Source organism: Entelurus aequoreus, linkage group LG01, assembly GCF_033978785.1.
Source record: "Entelurus aequoreus isolate RoL-2023_Sb linkage group LG01, RoL_Eaeq_v1.1, whole genome shotgun sequence".
NCBI classification, from domain to species: domain Eukaryota; kingdom Metazoa; phylum Chordata; class Actinopteri; order Syngnathiformes; family Syngnathidae; genus Entelurus; species Entelurus aequoreus.
In genome coordinates this window covers 75,049,970-75,068,375 of record NC_084731.1, presented here as the reverse complement: position 1 = coordinate 75,068,375, position 18,406 = coordinate 75,049,970, and the positions used below count along the sequence as shown (strand labels likewise).

At 39.4% G+C, this 18,406-nt stretch overlaps 1 protein-coding gene across 1 annotated transcript in view; it reads left to right on the top strand.

Moving 5' to 3' along the window:
- The window catches only part of grm6a (glutamate receptor, metabotropic 6a), a 45,467-nt gene extending 28,185 nt beyond the window's left edge, over nucleotides 1-17,282 (top strand). The window contains exons 10-16 of the mRNA XM_062058087.1: nucleotides 1-59; nucleotides 2,855-3,090; nucleotides 3,152-3,313; nucleotides 3,385-3,534; nucleotides 9,567-9,707; nucleotides 9,778-9,872; nucleotides 16,468-17,282. The exon at nucleotides 1-59 is cut by the window's left edge and continues 206 nt beyond it. Of these exons, the coding sequence (XP_061914071.1) occupies nucleotides 1-59; nucleotides 2,855-3,090; nucleotides 3,152-3,313; nucleotides 3,385-3,534; nucleotides 9,567-9,707; nucleotides 9,778-9,858 (829 nt within the window). The 3' untranslated portion in view covers nucleotides 9,859-9,872; nucleotides 16,468-17,282. The remainder of the gene's footprint in view (nucleotides 60-2,854; nucleotides 3,091-3,151; nucleotides 3,314-3,384; nucleotides 3,535-9,566; nucleotides 9,708-9,777; nucleotides 9,873-16,467) is intronic.
- The last annotated feature ends 1,124 nt before the right edge of the window (nucleotides 17,283-18,406 follow it).

The following is an 18,406-nucleotide window of genomic DNA, read 5'->3' as shown; positions in this document are numbered from 1 at the left end:
TAACGACACGCCCATCGTCCGAGCGGCGGGAAGAGAGCTCAGCTACGTGTTATTGACAGGTACGCAATGGATACCAATAATGAACACCTGTGTGAAGTTTACATCTATTAAAATAACACCGCCATTCCATTGTGCTGCAAATCTTTTTTGTCTTAACTATTATAGTTTTTATGTTTAGGTTTTTATATTTTTATGTTATGAATGTGTTAATACTCAAACAGCCCCAAACATAGTTAGACAAAACACACTAACGAATAGGGACATTTGGACATGGCTGGGGATCTGGTTATGAATAATAACACGTTAATTAGACATTAATAACACAAAAACTATAACATGTTAATAAAATAGAAACTATGATAGTTTGGCAAAAACATTTTGTAGCACAAACCAATCAATTTTTAAAGTTGAGATACTACTGCACATTTTTTATTATGATCGTTTTCGACAGCGACCACCCCTCTTCCTTCTCACGCAATGGACTATTCCACGCTACTGCACATGTGCAGACTTGATTCCGGAAGACCGACCAAAACAAACTTGTTGGCGCAGCTTTGAGAGCTTTTTATGACAGTGTTACCCAAGTGCAGCACAGAGGAGGAGCGAGTGAGAAGAAAACAACTTCTTAAAAGTAGGGCGGGGCGATACGCCTGAAAACTGTATCACGATATAAATGTCAATATCGATAATTATTTATATTTTTATAACTTACGAAAAATAAGGAGCAGGAGAAAAAATATTTTATTGGAAATGTAACCTTCCTTTGATTATAATATATAATATAATGTATATCAAGGCAGAAAGGAAAACATGGAAAACAATCAATGTAAACAAAATATTAAAAACACAAGTTCTTAAAATGAAGGCTTTGTTGAAGCAATCAACAATGCTTCGCAACTTCTGCTTTCTTCTGACAAAAAATAAAATAAAATTATCTGACATTTTATCAAGCACATTTTTTATTGATATCGATTACGATATATGGTTTTATCGCCCAGTCCTACTTGAAAGTCAACAGTCTTGTGTCCTTCAAAGACGGTCACCGTTAAAAGGAAACGGCACCTTTTGCCTATCGTTCACAATCATTATGAGAGACAAGAAGACAAAAGGGTTTTTTTCTTTTGTATTTTAACATATAAAAATCGGCTTTTTCTTGGTGGCTAGCAATGTAGCTAATGTTAGAAATCAATTATACCTCTAAATCACTTTAAAAATACATTAAAAAAACATCAACAATACCTAATTTACGTTCTGTAACCTGCATAATAACCAAGCTGTAGCAACATTGTTATTGTAAGAGAGAACACTGAGGAACTCTTTTTCTAGCATACTAACACATCAACATGCTACAGTATTAGCTGTAAAAGCTAACTACGGAAAGAGATAAGCTAGCTTCTACGTCAGCACGAAACACGTTTGGGTTTGTAACGCACAACACAATGTGATATGACACCAATCTGTACTGAGTGAACAACATGAACAATCATATTACAGTATCTGTAAAGTATTATTTCATGTTATGTTTGTACTCAGCTAGCCAAACAACCTAGACGCATGATGTGCTGCATGTATCATCATTAATATAAAGTGCGACCTACTCGCTGTCCGGGGACATTTTTCCCGGTTTATTAGGGTAAGCACTCCATTTATGTCGAAATAGCTTTGCTTCAAGTTCCACAATTTGCTGGTTCGAGTCGCTTTCACCTCACTCTCTCAGCTTCCGTCTGCTGCAACGTCTCACCCTTTCTTCGTGCTCACTTCTAGCAGCAGTAGATAATCCTCTGTATATTCAGCTTCAAAAATATAGGGTTGTGAATCCTCATTTCTCCAAAAATAGTCGTCTTTGTTGTCTGTTACCAAGTTTACCTTGATTAGAGAACCCACTCGTGTTTGATTCCGGAAGTAGGAACACATTTGTTGCCAGAAGTCGGAAGTGCGTTGCTACGGAAACAAAAATCAATGTGCCAAAGAATTTGTACCGGTAATAATTAAAATGACGAAAATACGGTAAATATTGTACATATTACATATTGTTATGAAGGTGTCTGTTACTACATTATACATATAGTTGCAGTGTGTATATTGTACATATTACATATTGTTATGAAGGTGTCTGTTACTACATTATATATATACTTACAGTGTGTATATTGTACATATTACATATTGTTATGAAGGTGTCTGTTACTACATTAAATATACATATATATATACTTGCAGTGTGTATATTGTACATAATTCAGGGGCCTTGTGGTTAGAGTGTCCGCCCTGAGATTGGTAGGTCGTGAGTTCAAACCCCGGCCGAGTCATACCAAAGACTATAAAAATGGGACCCACTACCTCCCTGCTTGACACTCAGCATCAAGGGTTGGAATTGGGGGTTAAATCACCAAAATTATTCTTTAGCGTGGCCACGGCTGCTGCTCACTGCTCCCCTCACCTCCCAGGTGGTGATCAAGGGTGATGGGTCAAATGCAGAGAATAATTCCACCACACCTAGTGAGTGTGTGACAATCATTAAAAACAAAGAAAGAAAGAATATTATATATTGTTATGAAGGTGTCTGTTACTACATTATATATATACTTGCAGTGTGTATATAAATCATTGAAGTTGTTTTAGAGACTTTGTAGGCTACAACGGTGACTCTTATTAGCCGCATCTCTTTTTTTCATCTTTAAAATCCCCCAAAAGGTGTGTTCTTATCTCTCATAATGATTGTGAACGATAGGCAAAATTCCAAAAAGAGTGCAGTTCCCCTTTAAGAGCTCTCTTTTTCCCACCAGTCACACACTTTTAGGTCTTCACAATAATAGCGCTACATGTCACATTTGTACAACATGCTTCCCCGCAGGGATCTTTTTGATCTACTTGATCACTTTCCTGATGATCGCCGAGCCGGGCGTGGTGGTATGTGCCCTGCGGCGCCTCCTGCTGGGCCTGGGCACGGCCATCACCTACTCGGCCATGCTGACCAAAACCAACCGCATCTACCGGATATTTGAGCAGGGCAAGAGGTCGGTCACGCCGCCCAAGTTCATCAGCCCCACCTCCCAGCTGCTCATCACCTTAGTCCTCGTCTCCGTCCAGGTAGGGACACGGGCGTCGCGCCACTTCCTGTTTGTGTGCTGACGCACCCAGTGTTTGCCAGGTGTTTGGTGTGTTTGTGTGGTTCGCCGTCGTGCCGCCTCACACCATCGTGGACTACGACGAGCTCCGCCCCCCTAACCCCGACCTGGCCCGAGGGATTCTCAAGTGCGACATGTTGGACCTGTCGCTCATCTGCTGCCTCAGCTACAGCATGGTCCTCATGGTAACGTACGCCGTCCGTCCGTCGGAGCCCACGCCGCCGCCGTGTCACCCGCTGCCCGTTTCTGTTGCTAGGTGACGTGCACCGTGTACGCCGTGAAAAGCCGCAAAGTCCCGGAGACTTTCAACGAGGCTAAGCCCATCGGCTTCACCATGTACACCACCTGTATCGTCTGGCTGGCCTTCCTGCCCATCTTCTTTGGCACAGCGCAGTCCACAGAAAAGGTGAGGGGTCATAGACCAGCACCATTAAAGATCCTAAAACCAACCCTGACATCGACAGAAGCGGTTGTTGACACAAACCAAACCAGATATTTCATGTATTTTCTACTCCTATTGCTGCGCTATTTTCGTTGTGTGTCTCACTTAACCACAATGACGATAAAGCTTTCGTGCACACAAGAAGCCTTTGTTTTGGGCCCGTTTATGTCGACAGCCCACTTATGCACACCATCTCTTCAAGTCCCAGTCCATGATGTTCTTCTTATTTTTTTAAAGTGCCTGCTTACGTGGACGTTGACCGATTTTGTCAAGATAAAACTTGAGATCCAAAGGCGTTATTTCTACAAAAAGTCGCCCCATTTATGTCGACAACCTATTTATGTAAACCAACTCTTCAAGACTTGGTCCATGGTGTTTTTTATTACTAAAAAGTGCTTAAATTAACTTAAGTTAATTTAAGCTTTGGTCAACGTTGACTGGTTATGTCGATAAAAGTTGAGACCCAAAGAGGTCTTATTTTACATAGTTGCTCTGTTTATGTTGACGACCCGTCAATGTAGACCATCAAGTCCTGGTCCATCTTGTTTTTCTTTTTACTAAACAGTGCTTAAGTTAAGTGAAGTTAAGGTTAAGTCAACGTTGACCAATTTTGTCAAGATAAAACTTGGGGAACAAAGGCATCATTTCTACAAAAAGTCGCTCCATTTATGTTGACAACCCATTTATGTAAACCAACTCTTCAAGACTTGGTCCATGGTGTTTTTGATTATTTTATTCAGCCCTTTGAAACACTTGTGATTTAGGGCTATATAAATAAACTTTGATTAATTGATTGATTACTAAACAGTGCTTAAGTTAGTTTAACTTAAGTTAAGTTAAGGTTAAGTCAACGTTGACCGATTTTGTCGATAAAACTTGAGACCCAAAGAGGTTTTATTTTACATAGTCGCTCCGTTTATGTTGACAACCCGTCTATGTGTACCATCAAGTTTTGGTCCATCGTGTTTTTCTTTTTACTAAAAAGTGCTTAATTTAAGTGAAGTTAAGGTTAAGTCAACATTGACCGATTATGTCGCTAAAACTTGACACTCAAAGAGATAATTTCTACAAAAAGTTGCTCCGTTTCTGTCGACAACCCTTTTATGTAGACCATGAAGTCCTGGGCCATCATGTTTTTCTTTTGACTAAAAAGTGTTTAAGTTAATTTAAGGTTAAATCAACGTTGACCAAAGGCGTCATTTGTACAAAAAGTCGCCCCGTTTATGTCGACAACCCATTTATGTACACCAACTCTTCAATACTTGGTCCATGGTGTTTTTTATTACTAAAAAGTGCTTAAGTTAAGTGAAGTTAAGGTTAAGTCGACGTTGACCAATTATGTCGATAAAACTTGACACTCAAAGAGATAATTCCTACAAAAAGTCGCTGAGTTTATGCCGACAACCCATTTATGTAAAGCAACTCTTCAAGTCCTGGTCCACCATGTTTTTCTTTTGACTAAAAAGTGCTTAAGTTAAGGTTAAGTCAACGTTGACCAATTTTGTCAAGATAAAACTTTAGGACCAAAGGTGTCATTTCTACAAAAAGTCGCCCCGTTTATGACGACAACCCATTTATGTAAACCAACTCTTCAAAACTTGGTCCATGGTATTTTTTATTACTAAAAAGTGCTTAAGTTAACTTAAGCTAAGGTTAAGTCAATGTTGACTGGTTATGTCAATAAAACTTGAGACCCAAAGAGATCTTATTTTACATAAAATCGGTCCGTTTATGATGACAACCCGTCTATGTGTACCATCAAGTCCTCGTCCATCGTGTTTTTCTTTTTACTAAAAAGTGCTTAAGTTAAGTTAAGGTTAAGTCAACGTTGACCGATTTTGTCGATAAAACTTGAGACCCAAAGAGATCTTATTTTATATAATAAAATTTTACATAATTTTAAATAAAATTGCTCCAACCAAGTCTTGGTCCATTGTGTTCTTCATATTACTAAAAAGTGCTTAAGCTAAGGTTGAGTCAACGTTGACCGATTTTGTCACGATAAAACTTGAGGACCAAAGGCGTCATTTCTACAAAAAGTCTTCCTGTTTATGTCGACAACCCATTTATATAAACCATCTGTTTAAGATACAATTTTTCATGTTCTACCTATTGCTAAAAAGTGCTGAAGTTAAAGGCCTACTGAAATGATTTTTTTTTATTTAAACGGGGACAGCAGATCTATTCTATGTGTCATACTTGATCATTTCGCGATATTGCCATATTTTTGCAACAACGACGATAAAGATCGCAACTTTTGGTATCTGACAAAAAAAAGCCTTGCCCCTACCTGAAGTAGCGTGACGTAGTCAGTTGAACATTTCCGCAAAGTTCCCTATTGTTTACAGTGATGGCGGCCAGAAGTGAGAGCGATTCGGACCGAGAAAGCGACAAATTCCCCATTAATTTGAGCGAGGATGAAAGATTTGTGGATGAGGAAAGTGCAAGTGAAGGACTAGTGGGGATTTGAAGCTATTCAGATAGGGAAGATGCTGTGAGAGGCGGGTGGGACCTGATATTCAGCTGGGAATGACTACAACAGTAAATAAACACAAGACATATATATACTCTATTAGCCACAACACAACCAGGCTTGTATTTAATATGCCACAAATTAACCCCGCATAACAAACACCTAGGTGTTTTTTATGCTAGCTCCTAGCTCCTAGCTCCTAGCTCCCGTCCATATAACCCGCCAATACAATTCAAACACCTGCACAACACACACAATCACTCAGCCCAAAGGACCGTTCACCTAACCCAAGGTTCATAAAGCTTATATATTTACCCAAAGTTACGTACGTGACACGCACGTACGGGCAAGCGATCAAATGTGTGGAAGCGCAGCTGCGTACTCACGGTACCACGTCTGTGTATCCAAATCAAAGTAATCCTGGTAAGAGTCTGTGTTGTCCCAGTTCTCTACAGGCGTCTGTGTATCGAAGTCAAAGTCCTCCTGGTAAGATCTCTGTTGTCCGAGTTCTTCGATCTTGACTGCATCTTTCGGGAAACACTGGCTGTGTTGTGTTGCTGACTTCCCTCGCAAAATACTCCGCTTCGCACCGACAACTTTCTTCTTTGCTTGCTCAGCTTCTTTCTCCATAATGCAATGAACAAATTGCAACAGATTCACCAACACAGATGTCCAGAATACTGTGGAATAATGAGATGAAAACAGAGCTATTTTGTATTGGCTTCAATGGGGGAGCCATACCTCTGTTTCACTGGCTACGTCACACGCATACGTCATCATCCAAAGGCGTTTTCAACCGGAAGTTTAGCAGGAAATTTAAAATTGCACTTTATAAGTTAACCTGGCCGTATTGGCATATCAGACTGCGTGGTCGGTAGTAGTGGGTTTCAGTAGGCCTTTAAGTTAAAGGCCTACTGAAACCCACTACTACCGACCACGCAGTCTGATAGTTTATATATCAATGATGAAATCTTAACATTGCAACACATGCCAATACAGCCGGGTTAACTTATAAAGTGCAATTTTAAATTTCCCGCCACACTTCCGGTTGAAAACGTCTAGATATGATGACGTATGCGCGTGACGTAAACGGTTGATACGGAAGTATTGGTACCCCATTGAATACAATACAAAAAAGCTCTGTTTTCATTTCAAAATTCCACAGTATTCTGGACATCTGTGTTGGTGAATCTTTTGCAATTTGTTTAATGAACAATGGAGACTGCAAAGAAGAAAGTTGTAGGTGGGATCGGTGTATTAGCGGCGGACTACAGCAACACAGCCAGGAGGACAGAGATGGATAGCAGACGCGCTAGCCGCCGAACTCACCTTAACTTCCTCCGTCTCGCCGACCGCATCTGTGATCGGGTGAAGTCCTTCGTCGCACCGTCGATCGCTGGAACGCAGGTGAGCACGGGTGTTGATGAGCAGATGAGGGCTGGCTGGCGTAGGTGGATAGCTAATGTTTTTAGCATAGCTCTGTGAGGTCCGGTTGCTAAGTTAGCTTTAATGGCATCGTTAGCAACAGCATTGTTAACCTTCGCCAGGCTGGAAAGCATTAACCGTGTAGTTACATGTCCATGGTTTAATAGTATTGTTGATCTTCTGTCTATCCTTCCAGTCAGGGATTTATTTATTTTGTTTCTATATGCAGTTAAGCACGATGCTATCATGTTAGCTCTGTAGCTAAAGTGTTACGTCGATGTATTGTCGTGGAGATAAAAGTCACTGTGAATGTCCATTTCGCGTTCTCGACTCTCATTTTCAAGAAGATATAGTATCCGAGGTGGTTTAAAATACAAATCTGTGATCCACAATAGAAAAAGGAGAGAGTGTGGAATCCAATGAGCCAGCTTGTACCTAAGTTACGGTCAGAGCGAAAAAAGATATGTCTTGCACTGCATTCTAGTCCTTCACTCTAATGTTCCTCATCCACGAATCTTTCATCCTCGCTCAAATTAATGGGGTAATCATCGCTTTCTCGGTCCGAATCGCTCTAGCTGCATTGAAAACAATAGGAAAATGTGAGGAGCCTGTCAACTGACTACGTCACGCTACTTCCGGTAGGGGCAAGGCTTTTTTTTATCAGATACCAAAAGTTGCGATCTTTATCGTCGTTGTTCTCTACTAAATCCTTTCAGCAAAAATATGGCAATATCGCGAAATGATCAAGTATGACACATAGAATGGATCTGCTATCCCCGTTTAAATTTAAAAAATTCATTTCAGTAGGCCTTTAAGGTTAAGTCGACGTTGACCGATTTTGTCGATAAAACTTGACACTCAAAGAGATAATTTCTACAAAAAGTCGCTCCGTTTATGTCGACAACCCATTTATGTAAAAAAACTCTTCAAGTCCTGGGCCGTCATGTTTTTCTTTTGACTAAAAAGGGCTTAAGTTAATTTAAGGTTAAGTCAACGTTGACCAAAGGCTTGGGGACCAAAGGCGTAATTTCTTCAAAAAGTCGCCCCGTTTATGTCGACAACCCATTTATGTAAACCAACTCTTCAAGACTTGGTCCATGGTGTTTTTTATTACTAAAAAGTGCTTAAGTTAATTTAAGTTAAGGTTAAGTCAACGTTGACCGATTTTGTCAATAAAACTTGAGGACCAAATGGGTCATTTCTACATCAAGTTGCCCCGTTTATGTTGACAACCCGCCTATGTGGACCAACTCTTCTAGTCCTGGTCCATCGTGTTCTTCTTATTACTAAAAAGTGCTTAAGTTAAGTTAAGGTTAAGTCAACGTTGACCGATTTTGTCAAGATAAAACTTGAGGACCAAAGGCGTCATTTCTACAAGTCGTCCTGTTTATGTCGTCAACCCATTTATGTAAACCATCTCTTTAAGACACAGTTCTTCATGTTGTTCCTATTGCTAAAGGGGGTATTTTGTAGCATCCCGGAAGAGTTAGTGCTGCAAGGGGTTCTGGGTATTTGTTCTGTTGTGTTTATGTTGTGTTACGGTGCGGATGTTCTCCCGAAATGTGTTTGTCATTCTTGTTTGGTGTGGGTTCACAGTGTGGCGCATATTTGTAACAGTGTTAAAGTTGTTTATACGGCCACCCTCAGTGTGACCTGTTTGGCTGTTGACCAAGTATGCGTTGCATTCACTTGTGTGTGTGAAAAGCCGTAGATATTATGTGACTGGGCTGGCACGCAAAGGAAGTGTCTTTAAGGTTTATTGGCGCTCTGTACTTCTCCCTACGTCCGTGTACACAGCAGAGTTTTAAAAAGTCATACATTTTACTTTTTGAAACCGATACCGATAATTTTCGATATTTCATTTTGAAGCATTTATCGGCCGATAATATCGGCAATCCGATATTATCGGACATCCCTACTTAAAACTTGAGGCCAAAAGCGTTGTCAACGTCACCATTATGAACATCCAGCATTACTACGACTACACAGCATAACATGTTTGTTCATGCTTTCAATTTGGGTTATGTGGACAAGCGCTCATGTCAGCAGCGACTTGGTGAAACAAGACATGACTTGGTGTCCCCCCCCTCCCCCCCAGATGTTCATCCAGACGGCCACCCTGACCGTGTCCATGACTCTCAGCGCCTCCGTCTCCCTGGGCATGCTCTACATCCCCAAAGTATACGTCATCCTCTTCCACCCCGAGCAGAACATCCCCAAGAGGAAGAAAAGCTTCAAGGTGTGTGAGGGCCGCCCTCTCCTCGTCTTCACGTCTCCTCCGCTTGCCAAAACTGACCCTTGTTTGGCAGGGTGTGGTCCAGGCTGCTCAGATGTCTCGCAGGTCCCAACAGAACGGAAAGAGCAACTTCGAGCCGGACAGGACGCAGTGACCCCAAGCATGAAGGTACTCTTGACTACTCTCCACTTATATGAATTACTGAATGCTGCTGCCCGAGTACTGACTAAAACTAGCTACAAGATCATGTACTTTATGGACATGCTTAGCACTACTGTTGTCCCGATACCAATATACCTGTCCTAAAATTATTTCGATACTTTTCGGTGCTTTTTGATACTACAGGGGACCACAAAAAATGGCATTATTGGCTTTATTTTAACAAAAAATCTTAGGGTACATTAAACATGTGTTTATTATTGCAGTTAAGTCCTTAAATAAAATAGTGAACATACAAGACAACTTGTCTTTTAGTATTAAGCAAACAAACAAATACTCCTAATTAGTCTGCTGACATATGCAGTAACATAATATTCTATTATTTTGTCAACATTATGAGGGACAAACTGTAAAAGTTGATTATCAATCTACTTGTTCATTTACTGTTAATATCTGCTTACTTTCTCTTTTAACATGTTCTATCTACACTTCTGTTAAAATGTAATCACTTATTCGGGGACGGCGTGGCGAAGTTGGGAGAGTGGCCGTGCCAGCAATCTGAGGGTTACTGGTTCAATCCCCACCTTCTACCATCCTAGTCACGTCCGTTGTGTCCTTGAGCCAGACACTTCACCCTTGCTCCTGATGGGCCTGGTTAGCGCTGTGCATGGCAGCTCCTGCCATCAGTGTGTGAATGTGTGTGTGAATGGGTGAATGTGGAAAAAGTGTCAAAGCGCTTTAAGTTCCTTAAAAAGGTAGAAAAGCGCTATACAAGTACAACCCATTTACCATTTACCATATTCTTCTGTTGTTTGATACTTTACATTAGTTTTGAAAGATACCACAACTTTAGGTATCAATCCGATACCAAGTAGTTACAGGATCTTACATTGGTCATATTCAAAGTCCTCATGTGTCCAGGGACATATTTATTGAGTTTAGAAACATAATGAAAAAATGTTTAAACGAAAGAAGATGCAAAAAATATTGACGTAATCATAGTAGTATCGACTAGATACGCTCCTGTACTTGGTATCATTACAGTGGATGTCAGGTGTAGATCCACCAATCGTGTTTGTTTACATTTTGGCGCTGGTGAGCTACGGTGTGTAGTGAAACATGTTTAGCTATTCCTCGTCCTGCAGTGATAATGGTACTTGTAAGAGACTTACTTTATTTGTCGCCATGGAGGCAAGGATTAGTGATTTAGAAGTAACTAAAACACTGCAGACTGTGGATGGACTTTAGCCGCTAGCTAGCTAGCCATGTCTTAAAGTACCTCTTCCTGAGGGCGTTTCTGTGTTATAACTTCACCTTTATCTTTAGTTTTTAAACCAAAATGCGTCCATTCTCCCTTTTCTGTCTACACACTGTGTCTGCTTGTAAGTACTCCGTGTGTGTGCGCTATCGAACATGCTCCTCTGCTCGTAAACCAGCAATGTCACGAAGTGACGACGACAGGAGCGCGGGGGGTTGGGGGACCGGTACTTTTCAGAGGCGGTATAGTACCGAATATGATTAATTAGTATCGCGGTACTATATTAATACCGGTATACCGTACAACCCTACTAAGCACTAAATTAGGGGTGTCCAATTCTTCCTGCCAAAGGTCACCAAAGAACGAGTAAAAAATGGAATCTGATTTGATAAAATCACTAAAAGTAGCCAAGGGTGGCAAAAGGTCAGTGGGACGGCGTGGCGAAGTTGGTAGAGTGGCCGTGCCAGCAATCGGAGGGTTGCTGGTTACTGGGGTTCAATCCCCACCTTCTACCAAGACACTTCACCCTTGCTCCTGATGGCTGCTGGTTAGCGCCTTGCATGGCAGCTCCCGCCATCAGTGTGTGAATGGGTGAATGTGGAAATAGTGTCAAAGTGCTTTGAGTACCTTGAAGGTAGAAAAGCGCTATACAAGTATAACCCATTTATCATTTATTTAATTAATCACCTAGTGCCCTCTAGTGGAAGAGCACCATGCATCACTGGCATCGCGCCACTAATTCTCTGGACTAAATGACTGCCGCAGCACAGTGGTTGGGAATCACTGAAAAATAAAAGCGTGCTGCGGCCATTTTGATATTTTCTATTCAATGTTTATTGTAACTATTAGGGCGACCCTCGATTTTGGTGAATGTTAAAGATCCCAAGGACTTAAAATGGTGTCGGTCATTAAAGGGTTTAAAATAATTCTTTTTTTTTACTTTCAACTGTTAAATACTGTAAATATCTGTAGATCACACGTGTCAAACTCAATGCTCGGGCGCCAGATCATTCTATATGGCCCGCGAAATGGTAAAAATATGCTTTAATAAAGAATATTTTCTTACTAAGTGTATTTGTTCTTTTCATTTTGACGTTCAAAAGAACTGCATGCTTATCTTTATATACATAACTTTTAAAATGTTTAATATTATCTAATAATGCAACAAAATGTTATCATATTTTTTAAATAAAAATAAGTACTTGAATGTCAGCTTAACTTATGATTTCAAAGCAAGTTATCGAATTGTGCACTGTAAAAATGACAATAGACTTTATGGTAAAATTATTTTTTTTACAAAAAAAAAAACTTTGTTACTGTTTGTTTACAGTAGTACACTATAAAACCAACAACTCTAGATTTTACTGTAAAAGAGTGGTACTGTTTTTCCATTCCATTTACAGCAGGGGTGTCAAACTCAAATACAGAGTGGGCCAAAATTTAAAACTGAACAAAGCCGCAGGCCAAGGTTGAACAAATTAACCTTTTAATAGGGACCCAAACAAGTTTTGCATTGAATCTGTTGTGTCCTTGGGCAAGACACTTCACCCTTTGCCCCTGATGGGTGCTGGTTAGCGCCTTGCATGGCAGCTCCCTCCATCAGTGTGTGAATGGGTGAATGTGGAAATACTGTCAAAGCGCTTTGAGTACCTTGAAGGTAGAAAAGCGCTATACAAGTATAACCCATTTATCATTATTTATAATATTGAACAAGCAAGGCTTATATAACTTTATAGTGACATGCAAAATCGAGTTTCAAATAATAATAATAATAATTACAAAATATCAATGGCATATCAAATACAATTTAAATAAAAATTGAATGCCTCTTTTCCATTTGCAGTCTTCTGAGGTAAATATCAACATCAACTTTATCCGCAGGCTAATAAATATGAAAATAAAATAACAATGAATAAACCAACCATTCAGGACTTTAAACTGCTCAGTTTGCAACACACTGATCTAATCTGATGTGCCCAAGCCAGATACCTGCCATTTTTTCATGGATGCTAGTTCATTAATGTCGGGGCTCAGGCTTTGAGCTGAGGCAACCTTCATTATCGAACGAATGTGTTCATCAGTCATTATATCTCGTAGTCCGCCCGGACCACAGTCTTGGGGGCGTGCCTTTAAGGCATTTAACGTTCTCTACGAGCTGCGTCACGTCCGCTTTTCATCATTTCTAACAACGTGCCGGCCCAGTCACAAGATATGTGCGGCTTCTGTAAGCTCACACACGTGAATGCAACGCATACTTGATCAACAGCGATACAGGTTACACTGATGGTGCCCATATAAATAACTTTAACACTGTTAGAAATATGCGCCACACTGTGAACCCTCACCAAACAAGAATCACAAACACATTTCGGGAGAACATCTGCACCGTAACACATCATAAACACAACAGAACAAATACCCAGAATCCCATGCAGCCCTAACTCTTCCGGGCTGCAATATACACCCCCGCTACCACCAAACCCCACCACCCTCAGTGTAACCTGTATCGCTGTTGATCAAGTATGCGTTGCATTCACTTGTGTGTGCGTGCAGAAGCTGCACATATTATGTGTCTGGGCCAGCACTCGTTGGACTAAAAGCGGATGTGACATATTAGGTAGGGGCACTGAAATTTGGGAGTTTCCCGGGAGGGTTGGCAAGTATGAGAATTAGCGGTGAATGCGGTGTTACCGCGGCACCGCCGCTGTATATAATCGGCGGGCCAGCTCTTGTGTTAATTTGATATCGCCTCAAGGGCCAAGTGAAATTACACGGCGGGCCAAATTTGGCCCGCGGGCCAGAGTTTGACACCCATGATTTACAGTAATATGCTGTAAAAAAAACACTGCAACTTTTACGATACAATTCTGGCTTTTTTTACTCTAAAATCGATTTAGGGTTTTTTAAGCGAACGTAAAACAAGCAAATAATCAAATGCTTCGGCAATAATGCAAAATCATGAGCCGAATCCTTGTACTTTTTTTTTTAATCATATATTTACAAGTGACCTTTTGAGGGCAGACATAACTGCGATGTGGCCCTCAATGAAAACAAGTTTGACACCCCTGCTGTAGATCAACTTCACATCTATCCGTCGCCATACAATTTTTATGCCCCTTTTTTCCAAAGAAAACCCTCTTTTCATGGCAAACACACCAAATATGAAATATTTTCCCCAGAAAATATTTCAAATGACAATGTTTGGTGTGAAGGAATTGGAGCCTTAAATATGTCAATCATTCATAAGAACATTGATTTTGATTCATGATTATTTTTTGAACAATGACAGTTTAAAAAATATCAGACTAAAGGTTTTCGGGGTTTCAAAAAGCCCCCCCGGCCCCACTCATTAGTGTTAAAAAATAAGTAATGTGTTAATATTTTTTTACTTTTGACGTTTAATCTATAAATTAACTTCAGATCTACCCCTTGTAATTTAAAAATGTTTCATGCCCCTTTTCCCCCAAAGAAACCCCTGTTTATTACAGCAAAAACACAAAATATGCAAAATTTGATGTGAAGTAATTGGAGCCTCAAATATGTAAATAAATCATAACAACATTGATTTTGATTCATTCTTATTTTTCAATATATATATTTTTTTATTTTACTTTCAACGTTTAAATATCTTCTTCAGTTCGACCCATTGACATCATTTAAAAAAAAAATGTTTTATGCCCTTTTTGAACATTTTTATGGCAAAAACACAAAATACTCAACATTTTCCCCAGAACATTTTTCAAAATGGAATATTAAATGCGAATTCATTAGAGTTTTGAATGTCAATGATTCATTATTATTTTTGAACAATGACAGTTTAAAAACAAATCTGACTAAAGATTTTGGAGATCCAAAAGGCCTCCCACTCATAAAAGTGTTAAAAAATATATTAATATTTGTTTTACTTTCAACATTTAAATATCTATAGATCAACTTCAGATCCATCCCTTGCCATAAAGTTTTTTTTAAACTTTTTTTAATGGCAAAACCACAGAATATGTAACAACTTCTCCAAAACATTTTTTTCAAAGTGTAATATTTGATGTGAAGTAATTGGATTATTAAATATGTCAATAATTCATAACAACATTGATTTGATTTGTTATTGTTCTGCAACAATGACCGTTTAAAAAAAACAATTTAGACTCAATGTTTTCGGGTACCCACTCATAAAAGTGTTAAAATGTTATATTTTTTTTACTTTCAACGTTTAAATATCTATAAATCCACTTTAGATCCATCTGTTGCCATAAAGCTTTTATTTTTTTATGTTTTAATAATTGAAAAAAGAATGTTTTTTAATACAAAACCACAAATATGCCAAATTTTCCCCAAAGCATTTTTTAAAATGCAATATTTGAAGTGAAGGAATTGGAGCTTTAAATAGGTTGATAATTCATAACAACATTGATTTTGATTATTTATAAATTTTTTGGGAAAAAACATTTCAACAAGATTTTGGGGATCCAAAAGGCCCCCACTTATAAGTGTTTAAAAAAGTGATGTTTTATTTTACTTTCAACATTTAAATATAAATGGATCAATTTCAGATCTACCTATTGCCATAAAAAAAAATGTTTTAATGTTTTATTAATAAATATTTTTTCATGGCAAAACCACAAAATATGCAAAATTTTCATCAAAACATTTTTCAAAATGGAATATTTGATGTGAAGTAATTGGATTATTAAATAGGTCAGTAATTCATAACAACATTGATTTTGATTCGGTATTATTTTTTTGAACAATGACAGTTTTGAGTTTTAGTTAGAAAACCAGGAATAAATCCCCAAAATACATATTACGACATACAGCTCGAGGGGGCAGGCAGGTGTGTGTCACAAACGCGCTAACACCACCAGTCAGTCCAACAAAAGTCAACAAACAACTAGTGTATGTCTACTAGAGACGGGGGAAGGAGTTTGTTGCTGTACTCTAGGGAAATCTCGAAGTAAGGACCTCGCCACGTCGCCTGCAGCCAGGGAAAACAGTCCAGATTAGAATGTTTGTGTTTGAGCGAAAACAAATTCAAACTTTTCACCCTAAATGTCTATTTCGGATCTTTAAATTCATCATACTTCGCCATGCAGAGCAGACATTGTCTCCAAGATGTTGTCCAAATTGAGATTTAGTCCAAAATCACAACAAGTCAGAGTGCCCAGAACAGGTTTGTGTTATTAGTCAATATTGCAGCTTTTTCTTGTTACATTTCACCTGTTTGCTCTTTTAATAGTATTTTTTTAAATGTGCTGCGGGCTGGAATTGCACGTGGGACACCTTTGTACTGGCGTATCACAAACAACATAATATTTACATGCTACATTTCCTGTTCTATTTTCTTGGCAGGACACCGTGAGTCTGACCAATCCCTGCACGCCTGATGGTGGCGTGGTGAAGATCACACGGTTCACTGCCTTCCTTCCTGTTTCTTCAGTCTTCTGCTGATCTCTTCTGGTGTTTTGTAAAGCAGTGTTTCCACCAAGACACATATACATCAGGCCACCAATCAAAAAAAGTAGGCTAGAGTCATTACTGAAATAGTCACAGATTGCCTGTTTAGTTTCTACACTGGCAGTCGTCATCAAGGTGAAGCTGGAGCCTATCCCAGCTAGAGGCCTATGTATGAACACAAACAAACATTCCTACTCACTCCCAGTGGGTGAACAAGGGAATGGGTCGAATGCAGAGGACAAATTTCACCACACCTAGTGTGTGTGTGAGACAATCATTGGTACTTTAACTTTAACATTCTCACCTACAGTCTGGACTCTTTCATTTGGAGTCTCCACTGATCACTGCTTTTAAAACTATCTCTTATTCTTGGACTTTTATTCACACCTGACTTCATTTCTGACTATTTTTCTTCTGATAAATTTTGATAACATGAGGTGGAATCAATTAGCCAATCGTTTGATCCACGGGTGTCCAAACCTTTTCCACTGAGGGCCGCACACTGAAAAATCAAAGCATGCGGGGGCAATTTTGATATTTTTCATTTTGAAAACCATGCAATATATAGATTTGTTTTTAACCTTTGGGTCTCCCTTCAAGTTTGGTTCACAGGTCTGTCCTAAAAAAATGTTTTAAATTAGGCATATATACAGTATATTTATATATGTTTTATACAAACCCCGTTTCCATATGAGTTGGGAAATTGTGTTAGATGTAAATATAAACGGAATACAATGATTTGCAAATCCTTTTCAACCCATATTCAATTTAATGCACTACAAAGACAAGATATTTGATGTTCAAACTCATAAACTTTGTTTTGTTTTTTTGCAAATAATAATTAACTTAGAATTTCATGGCTGCAACATGTGCCAAAGTAGTTGGTAAAGGGCATGTTCACCACTGTGTTACATGGCCTTTCCTTTTAACAACACTCAGTAAACATTTGGGAACTGAGTAGACACATTTTTTAAGCTTCTCAGGTGGAATTCTTTCCCATTCTTGCTTGATGTACAGCTTAAGTTGTTCAACAGTCCGGGGGTCTCCGTTGTGGTATTTTAGGCTTCATAATGTGCCACACATTTTCAATGGGAGACAGGTCTGGACTACAGGCAGGCCAGTCTAGTACCCGCACTCTTTTACTATGAAGCCACGTTGATGTAACACGTGGCTTGGCATTGTCTTGCTGAAATAAGCAGGGGCGTCCATGGTAACGTTGCTTGGATGGCAACATATGTTGCTCCAAAACCTGTATGTACCTTTCAGCATTAATGGCGCCTTCACAGATGTGTAAGTTACCCATGTCTTGGGCACTAATACACCCCCATACCATCACAGATGCTGGCTTTTCAACTTTACGCCTATAACAATCCAGATGGTTCTTTTCCTCTTTGGTCCAGAGGACACCACGTCCACAGTTTCCAAAAACAATTTGAAATGTGGACTCGTCAGACCACAGAACACTTTTCCACTTTGTATCAGTCCATCTTAGATGAGCTCAGGCCCAGCGAAGCTGACTGCGTTTCTGGGTGTTGTTGATAAACGGTTTTCGCCTTGCATAGGAGAGTTTTAACTTGCACTTACAGATGTAGCGACCAACTGTAGTTACTGACAGTGGGTTTCTGAAGTGTTCCTGAGCCCATGTGGTGATATCCTTTACACACTGATGTCGCTTGTTGATGCAGTACAGCCTGAGGGATCGAAGGTCACGGGCTTAGCTGCTTACGTGCAGTAATTTCTCCAGATTCTCTGAACCCTTTGATGATATTACGGACCGTAAATGGTGAAATCCCTAAATTCCTTGCAATAGCTGGTTGAGAAAGGTTTTTCTTAA